At 43.8% G+C, this 22882-nt stretch overlaps 1 protein-coding gene across 2 annotated transcripts in view; it reads right to left on the minus strand.

Annotated features, from left to right (window-relative positions):
- Positions 1-17984, minus strand: part of LIN9 (lin-9 DREAM MuvB core complex component) — an 80416-nt gene extending 62432 nt beyond the window's left edge. Inside the window, exons 1-4 of one of the 2 annotated variants that reach the window (XM_053604046.1) lie at positions 17833-17984; positions 7352-7384; positions 4096-4190; positions 1937-2041 (exon numbers count right to left, since the gene is read on the minus strand). In XM_053604046.1, coding sequence (XP_053460021.1) covers positions 1937-2041; positions 4096-4190; positions 7352-7384; positions 17833-17911 — 312 coding nt within the window. In that variant the 5' untranslated portion in view covers positions 17912-17984. Of the gene's footprint in view, positions 1-1936; positions 2042-4095; positions 4191-7351; positions 7385-8590; positions 8968-17832 lie in introns of those variants that run through there. The other variant, XM_053604045.1, reaches the window with a different exon arrangement.
- Between the last annotated feature and the right edge of the window lie 4898 nt (positions 17985-22882).

The following is a 22882-nucleotide window of genomic DNA, read 5'->3' on the forward strand; positions in this document are numbered from 1 at the left end:
AGTGAGTAGGGCACCGGCCCCATATGCCGAGGGTGGCGGGTTCAAACCCAGCCCCGGCCAAACTGCAACAACAAAAAAAAAAAAAATAGCTGGGTGTTGTGGCGGGCGCCTGTAGCCCCAGCTGCTCGGGAGGCTGAGGCAAGAGAATCAGCTGCTCAGGAGGCTGAGGCAAGAGAATCACGTAAGCCCAAGAGCTGGAGGTTGCTGTGAGCCATGTGACGCCACGGCACTCTACTGAGGGCAGTAAAGTGAGATTCTGTCTCTATAAAAAAATAAATAAATAAATAAAAACTTTTCACATATTTGAAAAAGTCTCATGTTTGTCCTATGTTATATTTGTTCTGTATTGCCCAGAACTGCTCTGTATTACTAGAAAGAACTTTGTAAAATAGTTCTGAAGAAATGATATACCTAGGAAGAAAGGCACTGGATTGTGTTAGGACAGTTTCATAGTCATAAAGACCAGATGTTTTTGTTTGTAAGTTATCCAGATTACCCTAATAACACAGCTCTTCCAAAGTCAAACTAATAAATTGTTATTTAACTACTTCTTTATTCATTCAATCCAGTATCCAACAGAAAATAAGTCAAGAAATACACATTACATTTTAGTTTCAACAAAATCAAGTTTCTTTTTTTTTTTTTTTTTTTGACACAGAGTCTCACTATGTTGCCCTCAGTAGAGTGCCGTAGATTCATGGCTCACAGCAACCTCAAACTCTTGGGCTTAAGCAATTCTCTTGCCTCAGCCTCTCAAGTAGCTGGGACTACAGGCACCTGCCACAACACCTGGCTTTTTGTTGTAGTTGTCATTGTTTGGCAGGCCCGGGCTGGATTCGAACCCGCCCACTCCAGTGTTTGTGCTGGCTTGAGCTATAGGCACTGAGCCCAAAATCAAGTTTTTAAATTACATTATAGAGCAGTGGTTCTCAACCTTCCTAATGCCGTGGCCCTTTAATACAGTTCCTGTGGGTCGTGACCCATAGGTTAAGAACTACTGTTGTAAAGGGTTAGGTACGCTTGTCCTCGACAACTTTTTAAAAAAAGTTTGGCCAGGCATGGGGGCTCACACCTGTAACCTCAGCACTTGTACTCTTGGAGGCTGAGGTGGAAGGACAGTCTGAGACCAAGATTTCAGATCACCCGGCAACAAAGGGAGACCTCCCTGTCTCTTTAGCTGGGTACTTGTTAGTCTTAGCTAGTCAGGAGGTCAAGGCAGGAGGATAGCTTGAAGCCAGAAGTTAGAGACTGTAGTAAGCTATGACCACACCACCGTACTCCTACCTGGGTGACAGAACAAGACCCTGTCTCAAAAAAATAAAAAGTTCAAGATACATATTTGTTTATTCTATAGAACATGAATATACTTTACTATCTGAAATTATCAAGTATGCAAGAGTTTGATGGAAGAAAAATTACATTATCTTACTATCTCTATGCTTGAAAGAAAATTGTGCATTTGTAGGACTGAAACTGGCTTTCAACTTCTAGTTTAAAGTTGATCAACAGGGCAGTGCCTGTGGCACAGTGAGTAGGGCACCAGCCCCATATACCTAGGGTGGCAGGTTCAAACCCAGCTCCGGCCAAACTGCAACAAAAAATAGCCGAGTATTGGGGCAGGCACCTGTAGTCCCAGCTCCTCTGGAGGCTGAGGCAAGAGAATCGCCTAAGCCCAAGAGCTAAAGGTTGCTGTGAGCTGTGACGCCAAGGCACCCTACCGAGGACAACAAAGTGAGACTGTCTCTAAAAAAAATAAATAAAATAAAGTTGATCAACAAAATGATGACACTTTCTAGGTAACTAAAAACAAAGCAGCAATACTGATTTGAAGAAAAGAACTTATTCAAAATGTAACAGAATAAATAACATAAACTTTATTATGCTGGATAATTACTTACTTCCTTTCACATGAAACAAAATTTTAGTACACACATACCTGTGGAACCATTGCAACCCTCTGGTTTCTTTTAGGTGATCTTGTATTTATTTGTCTATCATCTTCATCAGAAAAGAGTCGACTTCGTTTTGAATTTCTGAAAGGCTATGATAAAAATTTTTTATTTAATGAAAAAGGTGAAAACTTCTCATTTTTGTTCCAAAATACAATTTTATACTTGGAAAATAGAGCTGACTTTGGATCATCAGCTGTATGAAAAACAAAATATAAGTAACCCAAAGTATACAAAGCCAAATATAATCTTTGATTTAGAAAGCAGTATGATATATTTATGCCATTTGCTTACAAATGAAAAAACATCTAGCTGATAACTAAAACTAGAACCCAAGTCTCCTTAGTATATTGGCAGCCTTGAATGTTGCAGACAGGAAAAGTTCTAGAAATCCCAGGTCAAATTATATTGGGCACTTGGGTTAATACTAGTTGGGTGTATGACAGGGTATGTTTGGTACAAAAGGCTGTGCTGGGACAAAGATACCCTATCACTCTATAAGAGTAAGCCTAAATGAATTTCCATTTGTAAAGAAAAATACAAGATACATATGATAGATCATCAATAATTACATGTAGAACTAAAATAATTCATTTATTTTATTTATGTATTTTTTTGAGCCAGAGTGTCACTCTATATTCTGTTGCTCCAGGCTAGAAGAGTACCATGGTGCCAGCCTAGCTTGCAGCAACCTCAAACTCCTGGATTCAGACAATCCTCCTGCTTCAGCCTCCTAAGTAGCTGGGACTACAAGCCCCACAATGCCCAGCTCATTTTTCTTTTTTAATTAATTAATTAATTTTTGAGACAGTGTCACCATGTCACTCTCTGTACAGTGCTGTAGTTCTACAGCTCACAGCAACCTCAAACTCTTGGGCTTAAGGTATTCTCTTGCCTCAGCCTCCCAAGTAACTGGGACTACAGACACCTGCCACAATGCCCAGCTATTTTTGTTGTTGTTGCAGTTGTCATTGTTGTTTAGCCAGCCCAGGCTGGGTTCAGACCCTCCAAGCCTTGGTATATGTGGTTGATGCCATAACCACTGTGCTACAGGCGCCAAGCCCATTTTTCTATTTTTAGTAGAGATAGGATCTCACTTTTACTCAGGCTGGTCTCAAACTCCTGAATCAAACAATCCTCCTGCCTTGGCCTCCCAGACTGCTAGGATTACAGGCGTGAGCTACTACTTGCCTTAAAAAAATTTTTTATATGCCAAAAGTATACCATATACTTAAGCATCATAATATGCAAAATTTTACAGTCCACTCTATATTCACAGGTTTCATTAATAGAAATAAGAGAAATGATATCCCAATAAAACCCACATCCCTTTTCACTCAAGACAGACCTTCATGCCTTTTTGGAAAGACGACGGGTACAGAGGGCTAATACCAAATGGGTAGAATACAATTGGATCTACAGATCCTTGAAATTAAACCCACTCAGAGTCTCAACACTCTACAACCCTGACAGAAGTCTCTTCTACTCTGTCCCCTGTCCATGACCACAGGCACAGAAGAGGAAGGGCATGAAGGTGACGGAGAGTCCCTCATGTAGTAGAGGAAGTCCCTTCCATTTACTGTGGCCAGCTGCCCAGGCTACTGTGACTGCTGTTTCCTATCCTAGCTCCAGGCTTGTTTCATGATTGATCCCTAAAACTTCCTGGCTACCTGGCAGAGCAAGTAAAAAACAGTTCCTAAAATTGCTAATCATGTCAATTATTTCCACTTTTTATCTCCACATGCACCTACCCTTGACCTACACAAGGATTTAATTTATTTTTATTATTATTATTTTTTTTGGTAGAGACAGAGTTTCACTTTATTGCCCTCGGTAGAGTGCTGTGGCGTCACACAGCTCACAGCAACCTCCAACTCTTGGGCTTAAGTGATTCTCTTGCCTCAGCCTCCCAAGTAGCTGGGACTACAGGCTCCCGCCACAACATCTGACTATTTTTTGTTGCAGTTGTCATCGTTGTTTAGCGGGCCTGGGCCAGTTTTGAACCCACCACCCTTGGTGTATGTGGCTGGCACCATAACCACTGTACAACGGACGCCAAGACTTTTTTTGGTATGCTTTAAGAACCTAAACATGCTAATAATTTAGCTTTAACTATTCTAAAATGTAAGAAAAACTTGTTCCTTACCATTTCCACAGTAGGGCCTGTATTCCTGCCTTTCCAAACAGGTGTTTTCTGTAAAGAACTGTACTTTTCATTCCATGTGTTAGATAAGCTTCCTTCTGTAATGAATAATTAATACTAATAAAACTTAGATTTAGTTCAAAGAATTTCATACTATGACCACTGCCTTTTTAATAATAGCAATATATGTGAAATATTTATTAATACGGAAAAAATACACTGACCATAATAACTTTAGTTTATTACAAATGAAAACTCTCTTCTGTATTTTTCTGACAAACTCCAAATAATTTGATAAAGCAATACATCTTGAAAATATTAAATTTCTGTACTGAAACACACAGCTTCTTTTTTATTCTTTTTGGCTTTTAATAAGGTCTCCATTATAATTTGCCAAAAACTATTTCATAATTTTTGGCACAAATCTGATTGAAAGCAGGGAAATGGAAAAACGGAAAAAGCCCCTTCTAACCTTGAATTTTGAGTATATTTCTAAATGCTTTTTGCTGCAATTATGTGAAGCCCTTGGCATATGAAAATATAATTAATGTGTTGTTTCTGTTTTTCTTACTTCAAAGAAATATCTTCAGGGTTCTGTGCAACCAAGAAAAATACAATCAAGTGACTGATTAGATATATTAAAAAAATAAAGAGGGGTGAGTTTAATTTTTTTAAAAAGAGGATATATTTAGAGAAAGAGAGACATAGAAAACTAGGATGAATTCACACAACAAGGTTATTTTCATCTTCTCGTTGCTCATCATTGTTTTCTAATTTTTTCTGTAAGAAATTTATATTACTTATATAATTTTTTTAAAAGAGAAATAGGAGAAAAAGAATAATAGGATACTTTTTAAGAAGCACAAAAGAAAAGAAAACGGGATGGAATTGATTTACTAGGCAAAGCTATCAGGGCATTCTAGAAAGTAAGTAGTCTCCTCAAGTCAGAATGATTTAATTTGGTAAATCAACAATTCAAAGCAAAACATAGAAGATTTAAAGACTAAAAGTACTAATGATCCTTTAAGAATATTTAGGGCAGCGCCTGTGGCTCAGTCGGTAAGGTGCTGGCCCCATATGCCAAGGGTGGCGGGTTCAAACCCGGCCCCGGCCAAAACTGCAGCCAAAAAAAAAAAAAAAAAAATAGCCGGGCGTTGTGGCGAGCGCCTGTAGTCCCAGCTACTCGGAAGGCTGAGGCAAGAGAATCGCTTAAGCCCAGGAGTTGGAGGTTGCTGTGAGCTGTGTGAGGCCACGGCACTCTACTGAGGACCATAAAGTGAGACTGTCCCTACAAAAAAAAAAAGAATATTTAGCTTCAGGCAGCGCCTGTGGCTCAGTCGGTAAGGCGCCAGCCCCATATATTGAGGGTGGCGGGTTCAAACCCGGCCCCGGCTGAACTGCAATCAAAAAAATAGCTGGGCATTGTGGCAGGTGCCTGTAGTCCCAGCTACTCGGGAGGCTGAGGCAAGAGAATCGCTTAAGCCCAGGAGTTGGAGGTTGCTGTGAGCCGTGTGACGCCACGGCACTCTACCGAGGGCCATAAAGTGAGACTCTGTCTCTACAAAAAAAAAAAAAAAAAAGAATATTTAGCTTCAGACAACACCTGTGGCTCAAAGAGTAAGGGTGCGGGCCCCATATATACAGGAGGTGGCGGGTTCAAACCCACCCCGGGCCAAAAACTGCAAAAAAAAAAAAAGAATATTTAGCTTGGTTCCAAATGTATTTATTTACCGAGTAGAATCTTAATCAAGAGATAAAATTTAGGGCGGCGCCTGTGGCTCAGTGAGTAGGGCGCCAGCCCCATATGCCGAGGGTGGCAGGTTCAAACCCAGCCCCGGCCAAACTGCAACCAAAAAATAGCCGGGCGTTGTGGCGGGCGCCTGTAGTCCCAGCTGCTCGGGAGGCTGAGGCAAGAGAATCGCGTAAGCCCAAGGGTTAAGAGGTTGCTGTGAGCCGTGTGACGCCACGGCACTCTACCCGAGGGCGGTACAGTGAGACTCTGTCTCTACAAAAAAAAAAAAAGAGATAAAATTTAAAATAGACTATTTTAAAAGGCTAGCCTAATGTACCACCAAAAGAAACAGGAAGACCAAGGAACATGTCTAATTTTTTCTCAGAAAGAGAAAAGTACTATCATTCTCGTATTTCAGGGAACTTGCATTATTACTTAAGGCAAAATTCTTTTTTTTTTTTTTTTAAATAAATTATAGCTGTGTACATTAATGCAATCATGGAGTAGGTACAACGTGCTGGTTTTATATACCATTTGAAATATTTTCATCAAACTGGTTAACAGCCTTCACCACATTTTCTTAGTTACTGTGTTAAGACATTTATACTCTACATTTAGTAAATTTAACATTACTTTTTTTTTTTTTTTTTGAGACAAGGTCTCAAGCTACCACCCTGGGTAGAATGCCATGGCGTCACAGCTTACAGCAACCTCAAACTGTTGGGCTTAAGGTATTCTCTCTCTTTTTTTTTTTTTTTTGCAGTTTTTGGCCGGGACTGGGTTTGAACCTGCCACCTCCGGCATATGGGGCTGGCGCCCTACTCCATTGAGCCACAGGTGCTGCCCAAGGTATTCTCTTGCTTCAGCCTCCCAAGTACCTGGGACCACAGGTGCCCCACGATGCCCGGCTATTGTTGTTGTTGTTGTTGTTGCAGTTGTCATTGTTTTAGCTGGACCAGGCTGGGCTCGAACCCGCTAGCCTCGGTGTAGGTAGCCTGCGCCCTACCCACTGAGATACAGGTGCCACCAAGGCAAGATTCTTAAAAATAAACTACAATGCAAATATATAGCTCAGTACAGTTTAATGAGTATTTTAAATCTAAAGATTTTTCTGGACTGTTTAGTTAGAAAGTTCTTTAATCAATAATTTTAGAAAAACATTTTTCTTAATAATTTCTAACAATTGAAAATCAATTCTCGTATAAGACCATATGAATTTAAAGTTATCAGTGAAAACCAATACTTAAAAGCTACAATCAATCATAATGTAGAAGGAAAAGAGAAACACTATACACAAATTAAATTAGAATTAAATTTCTATAGTCCCAGCTACTCGGGAGGCTGAGGCAAAAGAATCGCTTAAGCCCAGGAGTTGGAGGTTGCTGTGAGCTGTGTGAGGCCACGGCACTCTACCGGGGGCCATAAAGTGAGACTCTGTCTCTACCAAAAAAAAAAAAAAAAAAAAAAACCAAAAAAAAAGTATTAAATTTCTAGGTATGGTACACATAAAACCTCTAGAATTCTTACCTTTTAAACTGACAAGGGCTTTTGCTGAAGAACCTGCAATTAAAAATAAATCAATAATTATTTCATAATCAAGGCGAGGAAAAAAACTTGGTTTGGAAGTAAACATGATCTCTCCTTTTTCCCCTTACCTGTCATCATTAAAGGCAAACATGATCTCTTTAGTTTTACCAATGTTGAATTTGAAGTGACGGTATGTGTAATTAGAAATAACTAACAATTCAATCTATAGACCAGAATAGGGTAAGGAAGAACTGCAGAAAAAATATAGAAGCCTTTTTAACGTTTTGAGAACAGGACACTGTTCCAGGAGAGGAAAATGGAGAAAGAGAGAAAAGAGGAAAAATAGGGACAGAAGCAATTCTGGGTTTTAATCCAGAAGCGCTCTGGTGCTGGAGGAATAGGGAAAGGAAACATTTATTGAGAGAAAGATTACAAGTAGTAATAGAATGGAGAAAACAGACAATGGGAATGACCCAGGACAGCAGGCAGTAAGTCCCCTGAAAGTCTAGAATGCAGGTATACGCAACACTTAAAGATGCAAGCTGAAAAGGGGAGCTCACAATAGCCACAAGGGGCTAGTATAAAGTTGGAGGGGCTCACTGTGTAAAACAAACTACCAGGAAGTTCCTCACACATGCAGAATCTGTTCTATTAACAAATAACAGTTTAAGGGATTTTGTTGTAGGTAACCCATTTTGAGAAATATTACGCTATATATAGATCCTGATGTGAATAAAGGGCAGTTCATATACATAGTATCTATGGATGGGGGAAGTAGGAGAATCAATAGGGGAAAAAGCTTTTTGTGAGAAGGAAAGCAATCATTTAAAATTGGCACTGGCCACATACACCGAGGCTGCCGGGTTTGAACCTGGCTCAGGCCAGCTAAACAACAATGACAACTGCAACAAAAAATAGCCAGGCACTGTGGCTGGCGCCTGTAGTCCCAGCTACTTGGGAGGCTGAGGCAAGAGAATTGCCTAAGCCCAAGAGTTGGAGGTTGCTGTGAGCTGTGACGCTATGGCACTCTACAGAGAGCCACATAGTAAGACTGTCTCAAAAAAAAAAATCTCAGAATTGGCTGTAAAGAAGTCCAAGTCACAAGATGGCGCCGAAAGCGAAGAAGGAAGCTCCTGCCCCTCCCAAAGCGGAAGCCAAAGCAAAGGCATTGAAGGCCAAGAAGGCAGTGCTAAAAGGCATCCACAGCCACAAAAAAAAGAAGATCCGTACATCACCCACCTTCTGGCGGCCAAAGACTCTGAGACTCCAGAGGCAGCCCAAATATCCTCGGAAGAGCGCCCCCAGGAGAAACAAGCTTGACCACTATGCCATCATCAAGATCCCCCTGACCACGGAGTCTGCCATGAAGAAGATAGAAGACAACAACACACTTGTGTTCATTGTGGATGTCAAAGCTAACAAGCACCAGATCAAACAGGCTGTGAAGAAGCTTTATGACATTGATGTGGCCAAGGTCAACACCCTGATCAGGCCTGATGGTGAGAAGAAGGCATATGTTCGACTGGCTCCTGATTATGATGCTTTGGGATGTTGCCAACAAAATTGGGATCATCTAAACCAAGTCCAGCTGGCCAATTCTAAATATATAACTTTTCACCATAAAAAAAAAAAAAAAGAAGTCCAAGTCATTTGAAAAATGATAATTAGGGGCGGCGCCTGTGGCTCAGTCGGTAGGGCACCGGCCCCATATACCGAGGGTGGCGGGTTCAAACCCGGCCCCGGCTGAACTGCAAACCAAAAAATGGCCGGGCGTTGTGGCGGGCGCCTGTAGTCCCAGCTACTCGGGAGGCTGAGGCAGGAGAATCGCTTCAGCCCAGGAGTTGGAGGTTGCTGTGAGCTGTGTGATGCCATGGCACCCTATCCAGGGCGATAGAGTGAGACTCTGTCTCTACAAAAAAAAAAAAAAAGAAAAGAAAAATGATAATTAAGAGGCCAGGGGCTGTGGCTCACGTCTGTAATCCTAGCACTCTGGGAGGCTGAGGTGGATGAATAGATCAAGCTCACAGGTTCGAGACCAGCCTGAGCAAAAAAGTGAGACCCATCTCTACTAAAAATAGAAAAAACTGAGGCAAGAGGGATCGCTTGAGCCCAAGAGTTAGAGGTTGCTGTGAGCTCTGATACCATGGTACTCTACCCAGGGCAACAGCTTGAAATTCTCTCTCAAAAAATAAATTCATTCATTCATTAATAATAATAATTAAGGATGATCTCAACAGATGAAATAAAAAAGAACATGAGGCTCTGTACCCGTAGCTCAGTGAGTAAGCTACATATACCAAAGGTGGTGGGTTCAAGTTAGGCGGGCCAACTAAAACAACAATGACAACTGCAACCAAAAAATAGCCAGGCATTGTGACAGGTGCCTGTAGTCCCAGCTACTTGGGAGGCTGAGGCAAGAGAATCGCTTAAGCCCAAGAGTTTGAGGTTGCTGTGAGCTGTGATTTCACAGCACTCAACCGAGAGCAACATAATAAGACTCCATCTAAAAAAAAAAGAACATGAACCAGATTATAAAAATAAGAGAAGATAGATCTGTCCTCCTTGGTGTTTAATAAAAGTAGTAATGATTTACAACTTATAGAAATGGATAACAAATTTTAAAGGACAAAGTATGGCAGTCATGGCTATGGAATGTTTATCTCAAATCCTTAAATAATATGCATCTCAGATCCCCTATACCTCACTTGACTCTGCAGTAAGAGGCCTGCAGAACAGACACTTGTTAGCATTAAAGCCACTCTAGCTTTCACTCTACTCCCTTGCCTAGATATCTGCATGGCAAATTGAAGCTTAATGACCAAAGGCAGTAAAGTCATAGGGAAGTGGGGGAAGAATGCCATATAATCTTGCTAAAAAGCCTCAAATAATACAATACAACTGTGTGAAGCAGTAATAGTAGACAATGCACACATCCAGGTAACTAACAAGAGAAAGACAGTTTATTTGATTAAAAGTAGTAACCATTCACTCATTCCAGTCAATATATACAGAGTGCTAACTGCTCTAGGCAATGGGGATACAACAGCAAGCAAAACAAAGTCCCTGTTCTGACAGAACTTACATTCTAGTGAAGGGAGACAAACACCCATCAGGTGACAATAAGCTCTATGGGAAAAATAAAGCAGGATAACAGGAATAGGTAGGTGCAGATGAGGAAAAGGCAGTCCCTGTTACAAACATCTGCCTGATGTACAACTTGTACTTATGAATGGAGGCTGTTATAATCAGTAAATGTAGCTGTTCCAACTTACATACAAATTCAACCTAAGAACAAACCTACGGCCAGGCATGGTGGCTCATACCTGTAATCCTTAGGTGGGTAGATTGCTTGAGCTCAGGAGTTTGAGACCAGCCTAAGCAAGATCAAGACCCCATCTCTAGCAACACTAGAAAAATTAGCTGGGTGTTGTGGCAGGTGCCTTTAATCCCAGCTACTAGGGAGGCTGTGGCAAGAGGATTGCTTGAGCCCAAGAATTTGACATTGCTGTGAGCTATGACTCAGGGTGACAGAGTGAGACTTTGTCTGGAAAAAAAAGAACAAACCTACAGAACCTATGTTGTTTGTAACTGAGACTGCCTGTATAAAGTGCTCGTGATCAGCTTCTCTGAAAGACAATACTGAGTAGAGATCTGAAAGAAACGGTATAAGCCATATGATATCCACTCCTCTTTCACGAAGGCAGGAACCATATCTTGGGGATTCTGACCTAGCATCCTTTTTTTTCTTTTTCTTTTCTTTTTTTTTTTTTTTTTTTTTGTAGCGATAGAGTCTCACTTTATGGCCCTTGGTAGAGTGCCGTGGCCTCACCCAGCTCACAGCAACCTCCAACTCCTGGGCTTAAGTGATTCTCTTGCCTCAGCCTCCCAAGTAGCTGGGACTACAGGCGCCCGCCACAACGCCCGGCTATTTTTTGGTTGCAGTTTGGCCGGGGCCGGGTTTGAACCCGCCACCCTCGGTATATGGGACCGGCGCCCTACCGACTGAGCCACAGGCACCGCCCTAACTTTTTTTCTTTTGGGGGAGGCAATATAGCTTGATAGTTAAAGAGAATGTATTCTAGATTGAGACTATGTTTGAATCTTGGCTGTGCCACTTCCTTGAATGTTACCTTAAGCAAGTTACTTAACCTATCTGTGCTACTGTTCATTCATTTGTAAAATGAGGATTAAATGAGTTAATACATGTAACAGTGCTTAGAACAATGCACATAGTACATGGTTAATTTTTGATACATTTTCTGCATTTTTGATACAGAAGCTGTTATCCCGTCCTATTGACTATTCTCCATATATAGGCCAGAGAGCACAGTGAAAGCTGAAGTGGCTGTATGCTATTAGAGGTCTGTTCTGCAAGCCTCTTACTGAGGAGTCAAGTGAGGTTTAGGGGATCTGAGATGCATAATTATTTAAGGATTTGAGATGAAATGTTTCATAGCCATGAATACCATACTTTATCTGTTGCTTCTCCTTTATAGTGCCTACTGTTAGTATTTTGAGGAATGAAAAAAACTATTAAGAACATGAATTTTATAGCCAGGTGAATCTGCTTAAGTTAGAATTCTGCTCTAACCAGGTATGCCCATTCTCCCATTCAACACATATTTACTGAATGCCTGCCATAAACACTATTTTAGGGGACAGGGTTATCCCAAGGAACAAAACAGACAAAGCCTCTACTCTTTCTTTACTGGAGAGTTTACATTCTAGTATAAAAAGACATACAATAAGCCTGGTCTGGTGGCTCATGCCTGTGATCCTAGTTCTCTGAGAGGTCAAGGCAGAAGGATTGCTTGAGCTCAACAGTTGCAGACCAGCCTGAACAAGAGCCAGACCCCAGTCTCTATCAAAAATTGGGAAAATTAGCTGGGGCTAAGGACTAACACCTGCAGTCCCAGCTATGCAGGGAACTAAAACAGGATGATCGTGCCACTACATCCTACCTGGGGCAAGAGAGTGACATTCTGTCTCAAAAAAATAAAGAAATAAAATAAAAGAGGCTTGCAATAACCAAGTACATAAAATAATAATTATAGCTCATGGTAACTGCTATAAAGGAAATAAAAAGGGTAATGTCAGTGTAGGGCAAGATACTTAACATTAGGGAAGTAAGCTCTCAGGAGGTAACATCTGAAAGAAATTAGCCATGAGAAAGCAGGAAAATCAAAACAATGTGTCTGGGCAGAAGAAACAGCAGGTTAAAAACTCCTGAAAAATCAGTTTAGCATATTCAAGGAGTGGGAGGCACTGTGCTTGGGAAGTAGCCTGCAAAGGAAGGGAGGTATGCAAAAAGGTCACAGAAAAGTCAGGTATTATACATGTAACTGGCAATCCAATCATGAAGAAAAACAGGGTACCTACTCTGGTAGTGCTACTAACCAAACAGTCACATAAACAAATGTAAAACTGCACTGTTACAGCTGCCGCTAGGAAGTTACATAATGGTATGAAAGATAATCTAGTCAGGTAGGATGCAAAATAGCTCTATGATGAAGCATAAAATGGGATATAAAAGATAAGTTAATTGGAAGTGAAAGGAAGAAAAGAATATTCCAAGTAGAGAGAACAGCATGTGCAAAGGACCTGATGAAAAGGAAGCCTGGTGAGTACAGGAAATGGAACTGGTCCAATTTAGCCCAAAGGAATAGAATGTAGAGCAGTGGTTCTCAACCTTCCTAATGCCGCGACCCTTTAAGACTGTTCCTCATGTTGTGGTGACCCCCAACCATAAAATTATTTTCGTAACTGTAAACTTCATAACTGTAATTTTGCTACTGTTATGAATCGTAATGTTTTCTGATGGTCTTAGGCGACCCTTTCTCAACCCCCAAAGGGGTCGCAACCCATAGGTTGAGAACCACTGATGTAGAGAAAGAATGGTACAAATGAAGCTGGAGAGGTGGGGAGCAGCCAGATGATAAGGGGTCTGGTGGCTACTAAAGGGTTTTGTTTCCTTAGAGACAGAGTCTTGCTGTCACCCAGGCTAAAGTGCAGTGGTACTCATAGCTCACGGTAGGCTCAAACTCTACCTCCATCTCCATCTCAAGTGATCCTCCCAAGTAGGTAAGACTAGATATGGGTGCCACAGCACCCAACTAATTTTAAAAATATTTTTTAGGGCGGCACCTGTGGCTCAGTCGGTAGGGCGCCGGCCCCATGTACCGAAGGTGGCGGGTTCAAACCCAGCCCCGGCCGAACTGCAAACAAAAAATAGCCGGGCGTTGTGGCGGGCACCTGTAGTCCCAGCTACTTGGGAGGCTGAGGCAAGAGAATCGCTTAAGCCCAGGAGTTGGAGGTTGCTGTGAGCTGTGTGATGCCACGGCACTCTACTGAGGGCCATAAAGTGAGACTCTGTCTCTACAAAAAAAAATATTTTTTAGATACAAGGAAGTGGTTTTCACTATATTACCCAGGCTGGTCTCCAACTCTTGGCCTCAAGTGATCCTCCTACCTCAGCCTCTTAAGTAGCTGGGATTACAGGTTTGAGCCACAGCACCCAGCATAAGGAAGGGTTTTAAATAGGAAGATGGGACATATATACATTCTGAAATCACTCTGGCTGTGTGTATTTGGGAAAGGGAATGGATAAATGGGAGGCTGAAGTGATTACCCTGTTTCCCCGAAAATAAGACATCCTTCGAAAATAAGACCTTTTTACAGGAAAGATAAGACGTCCCCTGAAAATAAGACCTAGCGCGTCTTTGGGAGCACACCTTAAAATAAAACACTGTCTTATTTTCGGGGAAACAGGGTACTGTAGAGAAGAGATAGTGATAGTTTGGGCTGCGGTGATGGTAAGAGGAAGAATAGACATTTAGAAGGTAAAAGTGGCTCAGCACCTTTGGCTCAAGCAGCTAAGGTGCCAGCCACATACACCTGAGTCGGCGGGTTCAAATTCAGCCCAGGCCCGCCAAACAACAATGACAGCTGAAACAAAAAACAGCTGGGTGTTGTGGCGGGCGCCTGTAGTCCCAGCCACCTGGGAGGATGAGGCAGGACAATTGCTTGAGCCTAGCAGTTGGAGGTTGCTGTGAACTGTGAAGCCATGGCACTCTACCCAGGCTCTGTCTCCAAAAAAAAAAAAAAAAGGGTAAAAGTTACAAAGACTTAGTTAAGGCTTAAATATGGGAAGTGAAAGAGAGAAATGCCAAAGATAACCTCTAGGTTTCTGCCCTGCCAGCTGGTGGAACCATTCATTAAGACAGGAACCACTGATAGTATCTGTGTCCTGGAGTGGTATTATTAGGTAGATTTTGAACCTAATTTCAAAAGGTTTGAGGGCCTCTGAAGCATTTTTTTTTTTTTTTGAGACAAAGTCTCACTGTGTTGCCCTCTGAAGCGTCTTAAAGGAGATGTGAAATAGACAAGAGATAGCAAGAACAGAAGCTCAGAGGAAAGATCTGCTTTGAAGAAGGCCTTCAGTTTCCTCATACATAAAATTGAGTACTTACATCAATTGAAATAAGGATTAAATGAACAAATAATTGTAATACACTTTGCACAGCTTCTGGCTTCTAGTAAATACTCAAAAAATGGTACTTTTATTATTGATATTATACTGGCTATTGGCTAGTATATTAGCTAGTCACCTTGACTAAAATGACAGAAAAATATATTACTATTTCCAATATCGAATTGAAATCACTTTTCCTTTTCAAGACCCTACTCCATTTTCAGTAGTAATGTCTGTTACTCAATAGATTCAGTTCCATATAAGTACTTATGTACCTTAGTTGTGGTACTATGTAATAAACCAGGTAAGAAATTCCCTGGTTTCAAGAAAGCTGAAGTCTACCTAAACAAGACACCTCACAACATATATGTATACCTATACACAAACATTCACACACCAATGTTCCAGAGATGTCACAGAATAAAATAAATAAGTAAATTATATAGTTCCAGAATGTGGCTGAAAATCCCAAAGCCCTACAAAGAACCACAGTAAGTTCTCAGTAAATGTTTGTTAATGAAGCAAATATTCCTAATGACAATAATAAGAAAGCCATTTAAAACACCTCTCATTTCAACATTAGGACCACAGTAACCAAAACAACAGCTCCAGTGATTGTGACTTCTAAGAAGTGACAAGACATCTTTATGATAAAGATAGCAAAGAGAAGGGCTCCACACCTGTAGCTCAGGGAGGAGGGCGCCAGCCACTTACATGGAGGTTGGTGGGTTCCAGCCAGGCCAGGGCCTGCCAAACAACAATGACAACTGCAACCAAAAAATAGCTGGGCGTTGTGGTGGGTGCCTGTAGTCCCAGCTACTCAGAAGGCTGAGGCAAGAGAATTGCTTAAGCCCAGGAATTTGAGGTTGCTATGAGCTGTGATGCCATGGCACTCTACCAAGGTGGCATAGTGAAAAACTATCTCAAAAAAAAAAAAAAAAAAAGATAGCAAAGACAAGAAAAATTTTTTCAGATGACATGCTCATGGTGCTTAGCAGACCCACTGTTAATTGGGAGGATCCTAAACCACAATCAACTGTATTCTACAAACAAGAAACCATAAAACTCATGGGTGGTCTATAGCTGTGCCCTGTCCAATGTGGAGGCCACTAGCTGCATGTGACCATTTACGTTTAAAATAATTAAACTTCAATGAAATTAAAGATTCAGTTGCTTAGTCAGTCTACCACATTTGAAGTGTTCCATAGCCATATAAACTAGTGCCTACCTACTGGACATCACAAAAGAGAACATTTCCATCACTAAGAAAGTTTGTTCAGGACTTAATGCTGGTCTAGATCAAATTTAAAACAAAAATATACTTTTCATACAACTTTTCACCATCTTAGCAACTTGATCTTTTGAATCTCATGAAGAAAACAGAATTGACAGTATCTTTATCTCTCTCTTTTCTTTTTTTTTTTTGAGACAGATCTCACCTTGTCCCCCTCAGTAGAGTGCTGTAGCATTACAGCTCACAGCAACCTCAAATTCCTGGGCTTAAGCAATTCTCTTGCATCAGCCTCTCAAGTAGCTGGGACTACAGGCACCCGCCACAACACCTGGCTATTTTTAGAAACTGAGGTCTTGCTCTGGCTCAGGCTGGTCTCCAACCTGTGAGCTCAGGCAATCCACCCACCTCTGCCTCCCAAGTCCTGGGATTACAGGTGTAAACCACAGTGCCCAGCTTTATCTCTCATTTTTAAAGTCTAAATCTTTCTGCACAGATTTAAGTGATTGAGCCTTTTGCTTTTGTTAAACTCTCACAAATTATATGGATACATAAACTGAACAGTAAATGTGGACTCAGAATTTTCTATTTTCTTAAATAAGATCAAGTATTTGCCTTTTTGTGTAATTCAAAAACTACTCTTGGGCGGCACCTATGGCTCAATGGATAGGGCACCAGCCCCATATACCGAGGGTGGAGGGTTCAAACCTGATTCCATCCAAACTGCAACAAAAAAATAGCTGGGTGTCGTGGCGGGCGCCTGTAGTCCCAGCTACTCGGGAGGCTGAGGCAGGAGAATCGCCCAAGCCCAGGAGCTGGAGGTTGCTGTGAGCTGTGTGAGGCCACGGCATTCTACCGAGGGCAACAGAGTGAGACTCTGTCTCTACAAAAATAAAAAAAAATTAAAAAAAAAAACACTACTCTAAATTACAAAATGAAGTTCCACTGTCCTTAAACTACAGAACTGAAGTTCCACTGTCCTTACTCAGCACAGCTGCGCACACATGTCTCGGGACGCGGGTAAGAGAGGCAGTGCACAGGAGTAGGTGTCAGACAGGGGACCGTGCGTGTGCTGCGTCGGGCACATCCGTGTGTGGGGTACCCCGATGGTCCTTAACACACAGACACACAGAACAGAGTCTGTGCGGCTGGGGGCTACCTGAACACTGTGTGTCCAGTCTGGATGACCTCTGGAAAGGTCCGCTGCCACCTGTGGTGCCAGGGGAAGGAGCCAACCCTCTGACACGGAAACACTTCCCGAGTGGACACACCGGTGCTGGGGCGAGGGGGGGGTGAAGACAGCGAAGATCACGAGCGCCTGTGGAAACAGGAGCTGTGACAGGACACGATCAGAGGCGCTGGCAACAGAGGGGGCTGTGGCCGCCCGCGCGCCCCCGGCAGCCCTCCCGGCCCCGGGACAGGCGGGTTACATAACCCGGCGGCGCCTCCGGTGCAGGCGGCCGGAGCCGCTCGTCCTCCCCTCGGCCGCCGGCCAGAGTCGGCCCGGGCAGCAGCCACAGCTGCGCCCTGTACCGGCTGGACTCCCGGGCTTTCGGTTTCCGGCCCTGGCGCTCACACAACCCCAGAAACCAACACACAGACACCATAACAAAGGCGGCGACGCGGCGGCAACAGCGGAGTGGAAGGACTAGGGGGCCACGGTGGGGCTGGCAGTCAGCCCACCCGCCCAGCAGAAGCAGCGGCCACCGGTCCCGGCCTGTACCGCGGCGGGGCAGGTGGCGGGCGGGAAGAGGAGGGCTGCTTCGAGGTACTACTCACTCTCGTCAGGCAACTGGTCGAGCTCCGCCATCTTGAACCAGCCGCGCCGCTTTTTCAAAGGCTGCTCCCCGCGGTGCATTGTGGGGCGGAGACTGTCTTTGCGAGGGAGGTTCGAATGCGGAGCTCGCCGCACGCGGCGCCGCGCGGGGCTTCTCCGGTCGCGCCGGCCCGGGGAGGCGCTGCCGCCTGGGGGGGTCGCGCCGGGTCCATCGTCTCGGGCCCCCAGCCGGGCCGGCGGGACGGAGGGAGGCCGCGCGGAGAGCTGGGGCGCCGGGGGCGCTGCGCCGGCTCCCGAGTCCCGTCCGGGCCCCGCTCCCGGCGCGCGTTTCGCGGCTCGCGCTGCAGCTGCGGGACCAGCAGGCTGTTTGTTCCGAGAGGGGAACGGGGGGGAGGCCCCGGCAGGGGGAAAGAAGCCTTCGTTTCTCGGTGATGTTACCGGAGGGGGCTCTACGCCATGTAAGATGTCCAGGGTTCCCCAAACCCACGTTTCTCGGGCGCCTCCACCCCCTTTCTTCTCTCTAGCCCTCAGGCCGTAGCTGTCCCACTGCGTGTCGGAGTCCCCCGCTAGCTGGGGACATCTCCCAGTGTAGAAACCTGAGCTGCGTGAAGCCGAGAAGCAAGACCTTGAGAGGTCATCAAGTTAGTCATTGAGGCCGACGGCTAAAGAACTGTTCTGCTCGGCTCTTTCCTGTATTCGACACTAAACCGTGTAGTTATTACAATAGGAGTTAACAGCAGGCTTCTTCACAAACAGACTGCGACCCTACAAGGTGATAAAGTATTCTGATCCAAATGTTAGGAGAACACTGGATGAGAATTCACTGTTTTTAAAGAAGCCCAGGGAAAGATTGCACAATTCCTGCTTCTATCATTTTTCAGCAATTCATTTAACAAATTTTATTGAGCGCCAGTGCTTTTCTCCAGGAATTTATGGGTGGGGAGTGGGGAATGGGACAGTTAAGCAATGAAAAAAGACAACCTGGGTGAATTCCAGGAACTACAAAATTAGAAAGCGGTAGACTGAGAGAAGACAGCCGTATGTAAAACTGTACACAACCCGCGCTGAAGGGTCAGACTTGTTTACAGCATTGGAGAAGTCAGGTTTTAGATGAAAGGGGTGGCATGTTTCCATTTGTGTTTTAGAACAAAAATGTGGAAAATGGATTGGTGGGGGACAAGATGAGAGCCTGGGAACCAGCCAGGACAAAGCTTGTTGGGGCAGGTAAAGACAGGTGAGAGATGCCTGTGCTTTGACTGTATAGAGGTTCAGAGGGTGAGCTTTGAAGCCCCGCGGCCAGGGGTGGGGAGGGCGGGAGGGATTTTAGCAGCTTATTGCGTATCTCAGGCAAGTTTGTTTCTTAATTCTCTGTGCCTCAGTTTCTCATCTGTAAATTGCAGATAATAACAGGGTTGTTTTGAGGATTACATGAGTTGATAGACAAAAAGGTCTAATAATAGCTCTTGGCAGGCAGCAGTTAGCTACTACCACCACTAGGGCACAGGCAGTATCAAAGGGGAGGGAGGGGCAGGGTGCATGCCACCTCTCAAGAGGTGGAGAAAGACAGTCACTGGGTGTGAGAAGGAGTATCAGTGATGACGCCAGCTCTGCACCTTGAGTAATGGTGTGCTGTCATCCTGAGATAGAAGGGGGAATGGAGGCTCAGCTCCTTTAGGACAGTGGCTACAGCGCAGGCCACATACACCGAGGCTGAACCCAGCCCGGGCCTGCTTAACAAAAATGACAACTGCAACAACAAAAAAAAAGGTGGATGTTGTGGTGGGCACCTGTAGTCCCAGCTACTTAGGAGGCCGAGGCAAGAGAATCGCTTAAGCCCAAGAGTTGGAGGTTGCTGTGAAGGTGACATAGTGAGACTCTGTCTCAAAAAAAAGAAGAAAAAGTGGGGAGTGGCCAAAGAGGGGGAAAGTTCAATTTTACGAAGTAATCCTTCCTTCAGCTTTCCTGTGCATTGGAAACACATTCTGATCTGCCCTCTAAGAAGATTAAGACACTGGCTCCTGTTGTTAGCACCTGGGGGTAGAGGGGCTTCAGCATCTTGCACCTCACAATCAATTGGGGGATGAAATCAAGAAGAGTTCAACCTTTTGAGAATGAAAGAATAGAAATAAAAAATGAAAGTGGGGTGGGAAGGCGGTGCCTGTGGCTCAGTAGGTAACGCACCGGCCCCATATACCGAGGGTGGAGGGTTCAAACCCAGCCCCGGCGAACTGCAACAAAAAAAATAGCCGGGCGTTGTGGCGGGCGCCTGTAGTCCCAGCTAATCGGGAGGCTGAGGCAGGAGAATCACTTAAGCCCAGGAGTTGGAGGTTGCTGTGAGCTGTGTGATGCCACAGCACTCTACCGAGGGCAGTAAAGTAAAACTCTGTCTCTACAAAAAAAAAAAAAAAGAAAGTGGGGTGGGAAAAGCAAAAGTTTTGTGAGTGTCACGATGGTCAAGCTGTCATTAAACTAAGGCAAACCAGGTTTTATTTTGAGACAATTTTCATATACACACCAAAGCAGGGCTGCTGTTTAAATCAATATTTTTAGGCCCTTCCTCTGATAATCTGTGTTTTAAACAAAAACCTGAAATGATTCTTCTCTTGGTCTGAAGCTTGAAAGCTTGAAGCTGTATCCCAGCCACAGGTCTGACCTAATCCAACTATTTTATTTTTTTCAGTGAGGTTTTTTTTTTTCTCCAGTGAGTTTCTTTATTGGATATTTATGAGAGGTTTTACATACATTGGCTTACTTGATTCTCTTAACAACCTGGTAATTTGTCTGAGGACCATGGCAAGTAGGTGGTAGAATCAGGAATCTGGTCCACTCTCAGTGCCTCAGTTTCTCCCTCTGTGATGTGAAGAAAGCATCTATATTATATATATATATATATATATTTTTTTTTTTTTTTTTGTAGAGACAGTCTCACTGTACTGCCCTTGGGTAGAGTGCCGTGGCATCACACGGCTCACAGCAACCTCTAACTCTTGGGCTTCCGCGATTCTCTTGCCTCAGCCTCCCGAGCAGCTGGGACTACAGGCGCCCGTCACAACGCCCGGCTATTTTTTAGTTGCAGTTTGGCCGGGACTGGGTTTGAACCTGCCACCCTCGGCATATGGGGCCAGCACCCTACTCACTGAGCCACAGGCGCCACCCATTTTTTTTTTTTTCGTAGAGACAGTCTCACTTTGTCGCCCTCTGTAGAGTACTGTAGCATCACAGCTCACAGCAACCTCCAGCTCTTGGGCTTAGGCGATTCTCTTGCCTCAGTCTCCCCAGTAAATGGGACTCTAGGCGCCTGCCACAACGCCCGGCTATTTTTTTGTTGCAATTTAGCCGGGGCCAGGTTTGAAAACACCACCCTCAGTATATGGGGCTGACGCCCTACTCACTGAGCCAAAGGTGCCATCGAAAGCATATATTTTTTAGTCTGTATGTAGTGCTATAACAAAGTATCTTGGCCTGGGTAATTTATAATTTCTCATGCTTCTGAAGGTTATCTGGGGAATGGTGCCTTGTTGCTACATCCTTTGGAGACGATGTCTGCTGTGTCATCACATAGCAGAAGGGACAGAAGGGCGAGAGTGCTCCCTACATCCTTGAGCCCTTTAATCAGGGTGCTAATCCCATTCACAGAGCAGAGCCCTCATGACTTAATCATCTCCCAAAGGCCACACCTCTTAATACTGTTATCGGGATTAAGTTTCAACTGAATTTTGGAGAGGACATCTTTCAAATTATACCAACATGCAACATAGCAAGTGTTAAATTTCCTCCAATCATTTATTCCAATTTAAAATAACATGATCGTGTAAGTGTTTTTGTTTGCTTTTTTTTTTAAAAAAGCCAAATGTGGCTAAAGTAATGAAGTCATGAAAAACCTAGATAAAAATACACCATGGGCGGCGCCTGTGGCTCAGTGGGTAGGGTGCCGGCTCCATATACCAAGGGTGGTGGGTTCAAACCCAGCCCCGGCCAAACTGCAACATAAAATAGCTGGGCGTTGTGGTGGGCGCCTGTAGTCCCAGCTACTCGGGAGGCTGAGGCAAGAGAATCATGTAAGCCCAAGAGCTGGAGGTTGCTGTGAGCCGTGTGACATCATGGCACTCTACCAAGGGTGGTAAAGTGAGACTCTGTCTCTACAAAAAAAAAAATACACCATGAGGGGCAGCGCCCGTGTCTCAGTGAGTAGGGCGCTGGCCCCATATACCAAGGGTGGCAGATTCAAACCCAGCCCCGGCCAAACTGCAACAACAAAAAAATAGCCAGGTGTTGTGTCAGGCACCTGTAATCGCAGCTACTCGGGAGGCTGAGGCAAGAGAATCGCCTAAACCCAACATCTGGAAGTTGCTGTGAGCTGTGATGTCACGGCAGTCTACCAAGGGCAAGAAAGTGAGACTGTCTCAAAAAGAAGGGAAAAAAAAAAGAAAAATACACCATGAGAAAAAAAATTACCACATTCTCGGCATATCAAGTTTGATTATTTCTCATCCCATGGCCTATTTATCAATTTTTGAGTTATTTCTGTGTGAAGAGTTGGTTGCAATGACTAAAGATAAAATGCGCGTATGTGTATATGTGGTGTATGTATGTGAATATTGTTACAAATTATTATTTTTTTTTTTTTGTAGAGATAGTCTCACTATGTCGCCCTCAGTAGAGTGCTGTAGCATCACAGCTCAAAGCAACCTCCAACTCCTGGGCTTAGGCGATTCTCTTGCCTCAGCCTCCCAAGCAGCTGGGACTACAGGTGCCCACCACAATGCCCAGCTATTTTTTTGTTGCAGTTTGGCGGAGCTGGGTTTGAACCCGCCACCCTCGGTATATGTGGCCGGCGCCTTACCCACTGAGCCACAGGCACTGCCCAGTTACAAATATTTTTCATAAGGTCTTGAGAATTTGAGTTGGTAATGAAAAAATAAAGACTATATAGCTTCTTTGCTTGATAATCTCCGCCATAATTATGTAAAAAATGTTATACGTACGTGCATATATATATATAAATGTTAAATTGCTGGTAGGACCTCAGGCACAGCATTTCCATTCCTAGCA

The sequence above is a fragment of the Nycticebus coucang genome, chromosome 10 (genome assembly GCF_027406575.1).
Source record: "Nycticebus coucang isolate mNycCou1 chromosome 10, mNycCou1.pri, whole genome shotgun sequence".
Classification (NCBI taxonomy): Eukaryota; Metazoa; Chordata; class Mammalia; order Primates; family Lorisidae; genus Nycticebus; species Nycticebus coucang.